The 15,768-nt window shown below is 47.7% G+C and overlaps 1 protein-coding gene across 1 annotated transcript in view; it reads left to right on the top strand.

Annotated features, from left to right (window-relative positions):
- The window catches only part of LOC130298079 (oocyte zinc finger protein XlCOF7.1-like), a 73,204-nt gene that overhangs the window by 52,496 nt on the left and 4,940 nt on the right, over positions 1 to 15,768 (top strand). Inside the window, 2 exon segments of the mRNA XM_056550973.1 lie at positions 3,309 to 3,429; positions 3,513 to 3,890. Coding sequence (XP_056406948.1) covers positions 3,309 to 3,429; positions 3,513 to 3,890 — 499 coding nt within the window.

The following is a 15,768-nucleotide window of genomic DNA, read 5'->3' as shown; positions in this document are numbered from 1 at the left end:
GATGGTTACATAGTCCTGTATGGAAGAAGTGGCTGATACCCGGAGAAAAGAGACTGACCAGGTGACAGGATGGGCGGGTAAGTGACCTGATACCTTCACTGAAAGGTTCTCTGTCTACTCAGTACCCCTGGTACTAGGTCCAATTTGGCTTAAGGCTTGTACTGGCCAGGAGAGCGTCTTGTCAGGTGTAGAAAAAATACATGCACACAAGATGCCCTCTAAGTACGCTCTATTTTACTATTTGCCAACGTTTATATATATATATATATATATATATATATATATATATATATATATATATATATATATACCATGGTTGCTTAATAGTTACAAGTCAGCAGAACACAAGAACAGGATGTACGTGCACAACAGTTAGGAATCAGCAGTTGAGAAAACGAGAAGTACGGTACGAGCCTTGCGGTTACAAAAGGCAGAATTAAGATATATATCATACAAGATTACAGATCTGTATTATTTTATCAAGACCCTTGTATCCTTCATTCACCATCCAGACATCCCCTGGGGGCAGTATAGGCAGGAAATCAGGCAAACATCCGCTGGTCGGCACGACGCTCCCTAGAAAAACAACCGCACAGCGCCATGTCTAAGCCACGCCCACCTACATTATTGTATTACAAAAATGGGATATAAATATATTAGGGGAGGGGCTTCTATTACAAACCCTGAATAACGCTCTGCCATAGTGATCAGTGTTATCGGTGCTCGGCTTATACAGGCTGTGGAGGTGTCTGTATACTTAGAGCACCGATCTGAGCACAGAGCATGGTAAGGGGCCCTCCGACCGTCATCTCAGCTGATCTAGACTCCGCCCCCCAAACAACTGCATTTTACTCATTTTAGATCCTGCAATCGACTTTGATCATGGAATACAAAGGGTTAATGGCGATGAGCATCATTGGTGGTGAGTCCTGAGCTCGCTTCTAAGTCCCATAGAGGGTGCAGAGTGTCATTATATACTGTGTCCTTAAGGGGTTAATAATAAACATTCCCAATAATCCTGATCTGATGGTGACCGCACACACATACCTGTATCTGTAGAGGAGCCGTGTGCTTACAGGACCTGCGATGATGTCACCGACATGTGATCAGTGACATGGAGGAGGAGTCACATGATCAGGGGCTGCTGCTCTGAGAGATCTCCACACACAACACAACAGCAGTGACTGCCCCACCAGGACCTGCTCTGTATCTGCTACATGCTGGAGGTGTAGGACCTGTGATGATGTCACAATCATGTGACCAGTACATTTGGGGGGAAAAGTAAGTTTGTCAGTATAGATGTGATTGTGGCTAAAGGACCTGTGGGGAGGATCATGTGACAGGAGTGGGCGGAGCTCAGCAGTGCAGGATAGAAGAGATTGTGATTGAAGGACCTGTGATAATGGTCATGTGACAGCAGAGTCCTGTATACACTGAGCAGATGAGCCTAGAGCAGCAGCCCCTGATCATGTGACTCCTCCTCCTCCATGTGACTGATCACATGACGGTGACATCATCGCAGGTCCTATAAGCACACGGTTCCTGTACAGTCTGCAGGTGGAGGTATGTGTGTGGAGCGTTGTCAGATGTTTTTTGTACTATTAACCCCTTCAGGACTCAACAGTTTTGAGTTTTAACCCCTTAAGGACACAGCGATTTCTCTTTTTAATGTTTTCCTCCTCGCCTTCTAATAGACATAATGATTGCAATTTCCTCTTAACAAACCCATATGAGGCTTTTTGTTCTTGTTTTTTGCACATCAGATTTGTACTTTGTAATTTTACCTCAAAATCTACAACAAGGGCAAAAAAAAAATTATAAATTTGTTGTTGGGTGAAAAAAAAGAAGCAATTTTTAAAATGTGGGTTCTTCTGTTTGGACGCAGTGCACATTACGGTAATAATTCTCTTTATTCTGTAGGTCCAAACGATTACAATGATAAATGATTTATATAGGTTTTATTTTAACACTTTTAAAAGATAAAAAAGTTCTAACTTTTTGTACAATATTGAGTCTGTATCAGATTGTTCTACCTTGTCCCCTATAACTCTCTTATTATTCCGTATACGGGGATGTATGAAAGTCATTTTTTGCGCTGTGATCTGTAATTTTTATCGGAACCACTTTAGTTTTGATGAGACTTTTTGATCGCTTTTTAAGTCTTCTCTTTTGGCCCATGAAGTTGTATTTTTTTACGTTTACGCCATTGACCGTGCGGTTACACATATGTTTAGATTTTTTTTGGTTTACATTATTTTATTTAAAACAAATTGGTAAATGGTGAAGATTCAATCGTTTATTAGGGGAGGGGCTTATTCACATTAAGTTAATGTTCTTTTTACCTTATTCCCAGTTTTTTAGTCCCTGTAGTAGACTATAACATGGAATCTATAGATTACATACACTGATCAATGCTGTGATGCTGAGGCTGCCTGCAGGATTGGAGCGTCGTTCAGACAGCGTGGAGTGAGGTTAGGGACCTCCACCCGTTCTCTCAGCTGACCGGGACCCCGCTATTTCACTGTGGGTGTCCTTATCAGCTCCACTGAGCTACCGGAAATAGATTTTTGGCATTGGTGATGTCCGGCATTAGCAATGAGTCCCAGATGCTGATAGCAGGTAGGTCCTAGGGGCTATGAATCGTGCTGAACTCCTGACTGTGCGTCATAGACTGGCAGCAGCCTCCCTCCCCTCCAAATCTTATCACTTTAATGACAGGAGTCCCTGCTCTGAAAGGGGTTTCCTGCACAAGAGCAGAAGATATGTCAGATTTGATGCGTCTCCTGCCCCGGAGCTGGGCCCATGGCTATACATTATATACCTCCTGCCCAGTCAGCCATGAAGGAGTTAAATGGTGGTGATGCATTGACACTTAACATTTCTGGGGCCACACACTATACAGATAGCTGTTAATTGTCCCTTCTACTCACTAGGATAAGAACAACCAGTCTAACTAGGGTTAAGTGGCGCACAGCACTGCCAATTCTATCCTTAGGGGCCAGACAGTAAGCAGCCATCTATATAGTCCCGGGGGAGGGGAGCAGTGATACTATGAAATATCACTTAACTCCTTACACTCCATGGGACGGGCACTTTGTGTATAATGATCTGAACTGACAGCTGGATCATCAGACTTGCAGTCAGTTCAGGACATGTGACCATAATATAGAGGATCTGCCCCGACAAGTATTCACCTCATCATCCGAGAGCAAGAAGATAAATCATGTGCAGGAATATCCCCTCAAATGTCTCCATATAACATCCTGGAATTGTATAGAATTAAATGTTTATTCACAATACAGGTTCCTATAAGGTGTCAGGACGTGGCGGTCTATTTCTCCATGGAGGAGTGGGAGTATGTTGAAGGACACAAGGATCAGTACAAGGATCAGGTCATGATGGAGGATCAGCAGCCCCTCACATCACCAGGTAATAGACATGACTATATACACACGTCCTCTCATTATTTGTATGTAAAGAATGAATTCAGTCTCTGTATGTGTTCCCTACAGTCAGATCCAGTAAGAGAACAGCACCAGAGAGGTGTCCCCGTCCTTTTGATGAACAGAATATGGAGAATAATACTACAGGGAAAGATCTGATCTATAATAATGCTACAGACATAAAAGAAGAAGAAGAGACAGATGTGAGCAGTGATGAGCAGTATAAGGATGACATTTCTACAGAGAAAGATCTGATCTATAATAATGCTACAGACATAAAGGAAGAAGAGACAGATGTGAGCGGTGATAAGCAGTATAAGGAGGACATTCATACAGGGAAAGATCTGATCTATATTAATGCTCCAGACATAATAGTAAAAGCAGAAGAGACAGATGTGAGCAGTGATGAGCAGTTTAAGGAGGACATTTCTACAGGTAACCACCCAGGTGAGTAGTAACCTCTAAATACAGAGAAGGGTCACAGATTCTATTCAATCACTGGCTACAATAATATTTTGGGGGAAGTAGTGGTGTAACTAGACTCTCTGGGACTACAGGACAAATTTTGGAATACCATCCCCATCCCCCAAAACATATCTCAGGCTGGGGGCCTCCCAGCTCTCTCTAGACACAAGTGACTTCCGCTCCGTGCAGGGATTACTGTCAACCACTGCATGAAGAGGTGCCCGACATACCTCTCTATAAATCTCTATGGGAGATATACAAACGGGATGCCAGGCAGGAGATCGCGGGGTCTCAGTGGTCGGACCCCTCATGATCAGTCATTTATCCCCCCAGGATTCTGTGACTAGGGGATAAGTACTCAAGTACTAGAGTTTTCCTTTAACATGATAACGACCATGGACGAGTATACATGTCCAGGGGGATGCACGTTCCTGCACCTGGAAGAGTATACACGTCCATGGTTCTCGTGGGTACTGCCCAGTGTAACACACAGCCGGGACCCTGCCGCACTGCCAGGACCGACGTAAACTTTGGTCCCAGCAGATTAACCCTTACAGACCGCGGGCTGTAAGTTTTGTAACGGAGGGAGCTCCCTCTGTCTTCCCTGCAGCACCCGCAGCGCGATCGCGGGCTACTGTGTGTAATCCCTGGCAGGGCTGTGACATCACAGGGGTGACTGGCTGCTGATAGGCTGCATGCTGCATGTGATTCAGGGTCATCCCGCCTACCCTTGTTCCCGCCTTCCCATGATTCCTTGTCCCATGTCCTCACATGTGGATCCACCATTTTAGATGCCCTGGAGCCTGGACCGCACTAAATGGAGTCTAATGAAGCTCTCTAAGTGCGTTACTGTTGTTCCTGATTGTGATTCCATTTATAACCCTGGCCTGGCTGACATCCACTCTGGTTCCTAATCCTGGTTCTGACTTTTGGGTGTCCTGACTTTGGCTATTCCTGGGTACCAGCTTTGGTTCCTGACCCCTGGCTGTGTGTTTGACCTGGTATCTTCTATAGTTTATTTTTGTATTTTTTTATTATTTTAACCATTTAATGATGCAGAGAATTTTCATTTTTGCATTTTTTCCTCCTCGCCTGTTAATAGACATAGTATAATGTCTCCGCTGTCTCGTGGACACAGCTTCACATCAAGTTTATACCGAATCTCAAGGAAAGACACGCTGGTTTGCTTAACTGATGTAATCTTTACTGAGATATAATGAACACGCGGTAAAACTGTAAAACAAACATATGAAAGACAAATATAAGCATGGCTATTCAAGGGCCTTACATTATGCATAGCTAATACATAGATAGGGTCTAACATGTGCTCACTTACTACACACTGAAAACACATTCTCTATCTACAAATGCCTAGCATCTCTCTACACAAGATAACTAACAATTCCTTACTCACAGGCTTTGGTATTTATCAGATTTGCAGTCTGTATTAGCTTCAAGAAGTCCTGTGGATCTTATCACTGTGGTATCTGGAGCTGGAATGAATGAGACGTGCCGGGGCTAGCCCTAGGCTTTAGAAAGAAGGCCCGCCTCTAGGCTTCAAAAAAAATGGAGGGTCTTAAAGGGACAGACCCTGCTGAGAGCCAAGCATGTAAAATACATTGCGAAGGCAGCACACTCCCCACCTGGTATACTTTTTGTTATGCCACTAACCCTTGGACAGGAGTAAAACTACTTCAGAAATTGGCCTTCCATACACTTTGGGAATGCCCTGTCTAACAATCCTAACTTCAACCTTTCTAACTCTAGCATCACTACTAGGATCAGTCCCCACAATGAGTCCAATAGGCCACTCGTTCCTGTGGGCCTGAGAGTCTTTCAGTAGGACAACGTCTCCAACTTGTAAATTGGGCTTGTCATCTTGCCATTTCTTGCGTGGCTGGAACATTATCAGGTATTCCTGTCTCCACCTCTTCCAGAAAATGTCCGCAAGACTTTGAACTTGTTTCCATTGCTTGGTGTACAAGTCCTTGAGCGAATTGTGTTGAGAAATATCTTCCTTTTTCAGAAGGCCTTGGATTTCTTCTTTAAAGACTTCCTGTTGGATACATCTGATGATCGTGACCTTGGCTTGTTCAAGGTGGTCATTGCTACGCTGATCAGTATTGATAGCTCTGCAGGAGGATCTGGCTAGACAGATAAGTTTTCCGATTGCACGGGTCAGCGACTTCCAGCTGGAAAACCTTTCAAATCTATGAGCGCCCAGACTGTCTCTTGTAACTAAAGTCCTACAAAATGCAACTTGAGGTCTTACCTCTTGGTCTTGATCTGGTTCTATGAGCTGAAAGGCCTCTACCTGAGTAGTTTCTTTGGTTTCTGGTTTACGAAGAAAAGATGGACCTACGAACCAGTTAGTTTGCTTGAGCGCAGCGGCTGGCACTAGTCTCGTCCCATGATCAGCTGGGTTCTTGTCTGTGCTGATGTGATGCCACTGTTCTGGACTTGTAGACTTTCTGATACGTGTCACTCTGTTGGCCACGTATGTATAAAATTTTCTTGAAGCGTTGTGAATATATCCTAACACAATCTTGCTGTCTGTATAAAAGTTAATTGCATGGATCTCGATGTCCAGTTCTGTTGTAATCATGTCTGCCACTTCTACAGCTAAGACAGCAGCACAAAGTTCTAGACGTGGGACAGTGTGAGCCGGTCTGGGAGCCAGCTTAGATTTTCCCATGAGGAACCCAACATGGCTTTGTCCCTCAGTGTCTATTACCCTAAGATAGGCGACAGATAGCCATAGTGGAGGCATCAGAGAATATGCATATTTCTCTTCTCTTTGTAGCAGACAAGGAAACAGATACGTATGGTCTAGGGATGTTGAGTTGTTCAAACTCTAACAATGAGTCTTTCCACAACTTCCACTGCATTTCCTTCTCTTCAGGTAGTGGTACGTCCCAGTCACTTTGTTCTTGCTCAGTAGTGATCTGTCTCAAAAGAGCTTTACCTTGCATGATGATTGGTGCTACGAACCCCAGGGGGTCGTAAAGACTGTTGACTGTAGATAGGACACCTATTTTTGTGAATGGCTTCTCTTCTCTGGAGACCCTGAAGGTGAAACTGTCAGTCTTCAGGTCCCAACTAATCCCAAGACTTCTTTGCAAGGGTGGTGATTCTGTTCCTAGATCCAAGTCTTTGAGGTCTTTAGCACAGTCTTCCATTGGAAATGCTTCCATGACTCTGTTGCTGTTGGAAGCTACCTTGTTCAGTCTTATGTTGGATTCTGCCAACATTTCTCTTGTACTTTTCAGGACGTTGATAGCTTCTTCGTTGCTGGAGAAAGAAGCAAGTCCATCATCTACGTAGAAGTTCTTCATGACGAACTGTGTGGCTTCTTGACCATGTCTTTCATCTTGCTGTGCTGCTCGTCTCAGGTTGTAGATAGCTACAGCTGGAGAAGGGCTGTTTCCAAACACATGTACCTTCATCCTGTACTCTGTGATTTCTTTGTTAAAGTCGTTGTCTGTATACCACAGGAACCTTAAGTAGTCTCTGTGATCTTCACGAACAAGGAAACAGTAGAACATCTGTTGTATGTCTGCTGTCACTGCTACGAGTTCTTTTCTGAACCTGATGAGTACTCCAAGGAGTGTGTTGTTCAGGTCAGGTCCGCTGAGAAGGACATCATTTAGTGAGATGCCTTTGTGCTTCGCACTAGAGTCAAATACTACGCGTATCTGGCCTGGTTTCTGAGGAGGGTACACCCCAAATATTGGTAAGTACCAGTGTTCTTGGTTCTCTTGTAGTGGTAGTGCCCTTTCAGCTTGATTGTTGTCAAAGATCTTCTGCATGAAGGCTTGGAAGTGTTTTTTCATATTTGGCTTTCTTTGTAGCATGTGCTGCAACGAAGTGAAGCGTTTTTCTGCTTGTACCCTGTTGTCTGGAAGGCGATGGCGTGGTGACCGGAAGGGTAGAGGGGCTACCCAGCTGCCTGATTTATCTCTGAAGACTTCTCTGTCCATGATCTCAAGGAAGAGAGTATCTTCCACCGAGGGTGCTAGTTTGTCGTCATCTCGTGTTCTTTCAAATACCTTACAGCCCAGTTCATCTGTATCTCCAGTTGAGGCTAAGTCTTCCATGCACCTCTGGATACTCCGATGATGTGTTGGGTTTACTAGTCTCTCTTTAATGTGTAGACTGTTGGTACATGGGCAAAGACAAGATGTACGACCATTCTGTAACAGATGTGTTCTGTAGACATTTACCTTTTCTGGTTTGTGGAGTCCGTCTAGACATACTTCGCCAATGATGACCCATCCGAGATCAAGGCGTTGTGCAAATGGTGCATTGTGTGGCCCATTGTACTGTTCTCTGACTTTGTACACTCTGAGGATATCTCTCCCAAGTATAAGGATGATTGCAGCATCTGGATCTAGTGCTGGTATCTGGTCTGCTATTCGCACCAGATGGGGGTGATGACGAGCAACTTCAGGTGTGGGGATCTCTGACCTGTCGTCTGGTATCTCATCACATTCTATGAGGGTAGGAAGAGTCACCTTTGTCTTTCCATCTAATGACTCAATGATGTAGTTGTTTGCTCTTCTCCCTGTTGTCTCTACAACTCCAGAACAAGTCTTCAGGGTGTATGGAGTTGGACTTCCTTTGTCACCGAAGAAGTCAAAGAACTCTGTTTCAGAGATCTGTTACTCTGTTCATCCAAGACTATGTACATCTTGATTGCTTTTTCTCTGAAGCCTGCAGGATACACCTTGACTAAGCATATCTTGGAACATGATCTGGGGCGGCCCTGCTCTGTACAGATCTCAGTACACTTTGAGGTTACTGCTGGCGTTGTACTCTCGCCTTGCTCCCCACCATGATCTTCTTGAGTTGCTGGAACTTCTTGTTTCTGTCACGATGCCGGCTGGCAGGTAGTGGACCCTCTGTGCCAGAGAGGGATTGGCGTGGACCGTGCTAGTGGACCGGTTCTAAGCCACTACTGGTTTTCACCAGAGCCCGCCGCAAAGCGGGATGGTCTTGCTGCGGCGGTAGTGACCAGGTCGTATCCACTAGCAACGGCTCACCTCTCTGGCTGCTGAAGATAGGCGCGGTACAAGGGAGTAGGCAGAAGCAAGGTCGGACGTAGCAGAAGGTCGGGGCAGGCAGCAAGGATCGTAGTCAGGGGCAACGGCAGAAGGTCTGGAAATACTGGCAAGGGACACACAAGGAACGCTTTCACTGGCACTAAGGCAACAAGATCCGGCAAGGGAGTGCAAGGGAAGTGAGGTAATATAGGGAGTGCACAGGTGATAACTCTAATTGGAACCACTGCGCCAATCAGCGGCGCAGTGGCCCTTTAAATCGCAGAGACCCGGCGCGCGCGCGCCCTAGGGAGCGGGGCCGCGCGCGCCGGGACAGAACAGACGGGGAGCGAGTCAGGTAGGAGAGCCGGGGTGCGCATCGCGAGCGGGCGCTACCCGCATCGCGAATCGCATCCCGGCTAGCAGCAGGATCGCAGCGCCCCGGGTCAGAGGACGTGACCGGGGCGCTGCAGCGGAGGAGGTGAAGCGAGCGCTCCGGGGAGGAGCGGGAACCCGGAGCGCTCGGCGTAACAGTACCCCCCCCCTTGGGTCTCCCCCTCTTCTTGGAGCCTGAGAACCTGAGGAGCAGACTTTTGTCAAGGATGTTGTCCTCAGGTTCCCAGGATCTCTCTTCAGGACCACAACCCTCCCAATCTACTAAAAAAAAATTTTTTCCTCTGACCTTTTTGGCAGCCAAAATCTCCTTGACCGAGAAGACGTCCGAGGAGCCGGAAACAGGAGTGGGAGGAACAGATTTGGGAGAAAAACGGTTGAGGATGAGTGGTTTGAGAAGAGAGACGTGAAAGGCATTAGGGATACGAAGAGAAGGAGGAAGAAGAAGTTTATAAGAGACAGGATTAATTTGACACAGAATTTTGAAAGGACCAAGATAGCGTGGTCCCAACTTGTAGCTAGGGACACGGAAGCGGACATATTTAGCGGAGAGCCATACCTTGTCTCCAGGGGAAAAAACGGGGGGAGCTCTTCTTTTCTTATCCGCGAACCTCTTCATGCGTGAAGAAGCCTGTAAGAGAGAATTTTGGGTCTCTCTCCATATAATGGAAAGGTCACGAGAAATTTCATCCACAGCGGGCAGACCAGAGGGCAAGGGGGTAGGGAGGGGGGGAAGAGGGTGACGGCCGTACACCACGAAAAATGGGGATTTGGAGGAAGATTCAGAGACCCTGAAGTTATACGAGAATTCGGCCCATGGAAGGAGATCTGCCCAGTCATCCTGGCGGGAGGAAACAAAATGTCGCAAATAATCACCCAGGATCTGGTTAATTCTTTCTACTTGTCCATTGGACTGGGGATGATATGCAGAGGAAAAATTTAATTTAATCTTGAGTTGTTTACAGAGAGCTCTCCAGAATTTAGACACGAATTGGACCCCTCTATCCGAGACAATCTGCGTAGGCAACCCGTGAAGACGAAAAATGTGTACAAAAAATTGTTTAGCCAACTGAGGCGCAGAAGGAAGACCAGGAAGAGGAATGAAATGTGCCATTTTGGAGAATCGATCAACGACCACCCAAATAACGGTGTTGCCACGGGAAGGGGGTAAATCAGTAATAAAATCCATACCAATCAGAGACCAAGGCTGTTCGGGGACAGGCAGAGGATGAAGAAAACCAGCGGGCTTCTGGCGAGGAGTCTTATCCCGGGCACAGATAGTGCAGGCTCGCACAAAGTCCCCAACATCCGTCTCCAGAGTTGGCCACCAATAGAAGCGGGAGATGAGTTGCACAGATTTCTTGATGCCCGCATGACCTGCGAGATGGGAGGAGTGACCCCATTTGAGGATTCCGAGGCGTTGGCGTGGAGAAACAAAGGTCTTTCCTGGAGGAGTCTGTCTGATGGAGGCAGGAGAAGTGGAGATCAGGCAGTCAGGTGGAATGATGTGTTGCGGAGGGAGATCAACTTCTGAGGCATCCGAGGAACGAGAGAGAGCATCGGCTCTAATGTTCTTATCGGCAGGACGAAAGTGAATCTCAAAATTAAATCGGGCAAAGAACAGAGACCACCGGGCCTGGCGAGGATTCAGCCGTTGGGCCGACTGGAGGTAGGAGAGGTTCTTGTGGTCGGTGTAGATAATAACAGGAAATCTTGATCCCTCCAGCAGATGCCTCCATTCCTCAAGTGCTAATTTAATGGCTAGAAGTTCTCGATCCCCGATGGAGTAGTTCCTCTCCGCTGGAGAGAAGGTCCTAGAGAAAAAACCACAAGTGACAGCATGCCCGGAAGGATTTTTTTGTAGAAGAACAGCTCCAGCTCCTACTGAGGAGGCATCAACCTCCAATAGGAAGGGTTTGGAAGGGTCAGGTCTGGAGAGCACGGGAGCCGAAGAAAAGGCAGACTTGAGTTGTTTAAAGGAGTCTTCTGCTTGAGGAGGCCAGGACTTGGGATCAGCATTTTTCTTGGTTAAAGCCACGATAGGAGCCACAATGGTAGAAAAATGTGGAATAAATTGCCTGTAATAATTGGCGAACCCCAAAAAGCGTTGGATAGCACGGAGTCCGGAGGGGCGTGGCCAATTTAAGACGGCAGAGAGTTTGTCTGGATCCATCTGTAGTCCCTGGCCAGAGACCAAATATCCTAGAAAAGGAAGAGATTGGCATTCAAACAGACATTTCTCAATTTTGGCATAGAGTTGGTTGTCACGAAGTCTCTGAAGAACCATACGGACATGCCGGCGGTGTTCCTCTAGATTGGCAGAAAAAATTAGGATATCGTCCAGATATACCACAACACAGGAGTATAATAGATCACGAAAAATTTCATTGACAAAGTCTTGGAAGACGGCAGGGGCATTGCACAGTCCAAAGGGCATGACCAGATACTCAAAGTGTCCATCTCTGGTGTTAAATGCCGTTTTCCACTCGTCCCCCTCTCTGATGCGGATGAGGTTATAGGCGCCTCTTAAGTCCAATTTAGTGAAGATGTGGGCACCTTGGAGGCGATCAAAGAGTTCAGAGATGAGGGGTAAGGGGTAGCGGTTCTTAACCGTGATTTTATTAAGACCGCGGTAGTCAATGCAGGGACGTAGGGAGCCATCTTTTTTGGAGACAAAGAAAAATCCGGCTCCGGCAGGAGAGGAGGATTTACGGATAAAGCCCCTTTTTAGATTCTCCTGGACGTATTCGGACATGGCAAGAGTCTCTGGGGCAGAGAGAGGATAAATTCTGCCCCGGGGTGGAGTAGTACCCGGGAGGAGGTCGATAGGGCAATCATAAGGCCTGTGAGGAGGTAGAGTCTCAGCTTGTTTTTTGCAGAAAACATCCGCGAAGTCCATATAGGCCTTGGGGAGACCGGTTACTGGAGGAACCACAGAGTTACGGCAAGGGTTACTGGGAACCGGTTTTAGACAGTTCTTGGAACAAGAGGACCCCCAACTCTTGATCTCCCCAGTGGACCAATCCAGGGTTGGGGAATGAAGTTGAAGCCAGGGAAGTCCAAGGAGAATCTCCGAGGTGCAATTGGGGAGGACCAAAAGTTCAATCCTCTCATGATGAGATCCGATGCTCATAAGAAGGGGCTCCGTGCGGAAACGTATGGTACAGTCCAATCTTTCATTATTTACACAATTGATGTAGAGGGGTCTGGCGAGACTGATCACTGGGATGTTGAACCTGTTGACGAGAGAGGCCAAAATAAAATTTCCTGCAGAACCAGAGTCCAAGAAGGCCACTGTAGCGAAGGAGAAGGCAGAAGCAGACATCCGCACAGGCACAGTAAGACGTGGAGAAGCAGAGTAGACATCAAGGACTGTCTCACCTTTGTGCGGAGTCAGCGTACGTCTTTCCAGGCGGGGAGGACGGATAGGACAATCCCTCAGGAAGTGTTCGGTACTAGCACAGTACAGGCAGAGGTTCTCCATACGGCGTCGTGTCCTCTCTTGAGGTGTCAGGCGAGACCGGTCGACCTGCATAGCCTCCACGGCGGGAGGCACAGGAACAGATTGCAGGGGACCAGAGGAGAGAGGAGCCGAGGAGACGAAACGCCTCGTGCGAACAGAGTCCATATCTTGGCGGAGTTCCTGACGCCTTTCAGAAAAACGCATGTCAATGCGAGTGGCTAGGTGAATAAGTTCATGTAGATTAGCAGGAATTTCTCGTGCGGCCAGAACATCTTTAATGTTGCTGGATAGGCCTTTTTTGAAGGTCGCGCAGAGGGCCTCATTATTCCAGGACAATTCAGAAGCAAGTGTACGGAATTGTACGGCATACTCGCCAACGGAAGAATTACCCTGGACCAGGTTCAACAGGGCAGTCTCAGCAGAAGAGGCTCGGGCAGGTTCCTCAAAGACACTTCGGATTTCCGAGAAGAAGGAGTGTACTGAGGCAGTGACGGGGTCATTGCGGTCCCAGAGCGGTGTGGCCCATGACAGGGCTTTTCCGGACAGAAGACTGACTACGAAAGCCACCTTAGACCTTTCAGTGGGAAACAGGTCCGACATCATCTCCAGATGCAGGGAACATTGGGAAAGGAAGCCACGGCAAAACTTAGAGTCCCCATCAAACTTATCCGGCAAGGATAAGCGTATCCCAGGAGCGGCCACTCGCTGCGGAGGAGGTGCAGGAGCTGGCGGAGGAGATGACTGCTGAAGCTGTGGTAGCAACTGTTGTAGCATAACGGTCAGTTGAGACAGCTGTTGGCCTTGTTGCGCAATCTGTTGTGACTGCTGGGCGACCACCGTGGTGAGGTCAGCGACAACTGGCAGAGGAACTTCAGCGGGATCCATGGCCGGATCTACTGTCACGATGCCGGCTGGCAGGTAGTGGACCCTCTGTGCCAGAGAGGGATTGGCGTGGACCGTGCTAGTGGACCGGTTCTAAGCCACTACTGGTTTTCACCAGAGCCCGCCGCAAAGCGGGATGGTCTTGCTGCGGCGGTAGTGACCAGGTCGTATCCACTAGCAACGGCTCACCTCTCTGGCTGCTGAAGATAGGCGCGGTACAAGGGAGTAGGCAGAAGCAAGGTCGGACGTAGCAGAAGGTCGGGGCAGGCAGCAAGGATCGTAGTCAGGGGCAACGGCAGAAGGTCTGGAAATACTGGCAAGGGACACACAAGGAACGCTTTCACTGGCACTAAGGCAACAAGATCCGGCAAGGGAGTGCAAGGGAAGTGAGGTAATATAGGGAGTGCACAGGTGATAACTCTAATTGGAACCACTGCGCCAATCAGCGGCGCAGTGGCCCTTTAAATCGCAGAGACCCGGCGCGCGCGCGCCCTAGGGAGCGGGGCCGCGCGCGCCGGGACAGAACAGACGGGGAGCGAGTCAGGTAGGAGAGCCGGGGTGCGCATCGCGAGCGGGCGCTACCCGCATCGCGAATCGCATCCCGGCTAGCAGCAGGATCGCAGCGCCCCGGGTCAGAGGACGTGACCGGGGCGCTGCAGCGGAGGAGGTGAAGCGAGCGCTCCGGGGAGGAGCGGGAACCCGGAGCGCTCGGCGTAACAGTTTCCATGGTGGTGGTCCTGGGTGTAGTGCTGTCAGGTGTTTGTCACTGTTGCACTCTGTGCATTGTATTGTTTTTGTACAGTCTTTTGCAAGATGCTGAATTGAAGCGCAACATCTGAAACAAATGTGATTGTCTTTAAGGTAAGCTTTGCGCTCTTCTAATGTCTTACTTCTGAAACTGCGACATTTTCTTAGTGGATGAGGCTTGTTGTGGATGAGACATATTTTGTCTGGCTCCTCAACTTTCTTACTTGCGCTGTCTTCCTGATTGACTGCAGACTCAGGCGAGACTTCTGTCTTCCGTACAGAAACTGTTGCTCTGCGTTCTTTGCAAGGCGTTGGATGTTTTTGCTCTACCTTTGGGGAGCTTGCAGTTCTCTTGTTCAGGAAAGCAAAGCTTGGATCATTGCGTGTTTCAACTTGGTCTACGATGAATTCAGCAAGGAAGGCGAATGGTGGAAATGCGACTCGATGATCTTTCTTGTATCTTGATGCTTGAGTGACCCACCTTTCTTGCAAGTTGAAAGGAAGTTTCTCGATTATGGGATCAACTCCACGTGCTGTATCTAAGTATGAGAGACCTGGCAGGTATCCACTAGACTTAGCGGCTTCTATTTCTAAGAGTAGGTCCCCAAACCCTCTCAGCTTTTGATTGTCTTTGTTTGTCATTCTTGGATAGTTTTCTATCCTCTTCAGAAGAGCATCTTCAATCACTTCAGGTGACCCATAGCAGTGTTCTAGTCTCCTCCACACCATTGCAAGTCCTGCTGCTGCGTCATGAAAATGTACTGATCTTTGGGGTTGCTCAGTGGACTCTGGTCCTAGCCATTTGACGAGCAGATCAAGCTTTTCTCTGTCTGTCAGATCTAAGTCTTGGGTACCGCTTAGGAAAGATGACTTCCAGGCCCAGTAGTTTTCTGGACGGTCGTCGAATTTCATGAGACCAGCGCTCACTATCTCACGGCGCATCAGGAATCTTGCTACCTCTGTAGCTCTTGCTGCATCTGGTGAATACTTCCTGGGTGTAAACTCAGGGTATGGGTGCGGCTGGTAAGGCTGATGAGGTAATTGACTAAGTCTGCTTTGTTCTCCTCTGTTGTAAGTCTTTCTGCTATAATCCAGACTTGTATTTGCTTGAGGAGGGAGTACATCAGCATCCGTTTGCACTCTTGTCAGGTTGGCAGATTGGTCTCTGAGCATGCGACCACTTGACTTCCTACCCTGAGGTTCTGATTCAGTCTTGCAGTGTTGCGTAGAATCAAAGTTGCTTATTGCTGGTGGAGTCAATGATGGTCTTGGTGTGTCATTGAACTGCTGGTCAGTGTACACGATTGCTTGTGACTTAATGTACTCACGGGTACAT

Source organism: Hyla sarda (assembly GCF_029499605.1).
Source record: "Hyla sarda isolate aHylSar1 chromosome 1 unlocalized genomic scaffold, aHylSar1.hap1 SUPER_1_unloc_2, whole genome shotgun sequence".
Taxonomy (NCBI): Eukaryota; Metazoa; Chordata; class Amphibia; order Anura; family Hylidae; genus Hyla; species Hyla sarda.
Note: the sequence above shows the minus strand (reverse complement) of the source record. Positions and strands in the feature narration are given on the sequence as shown.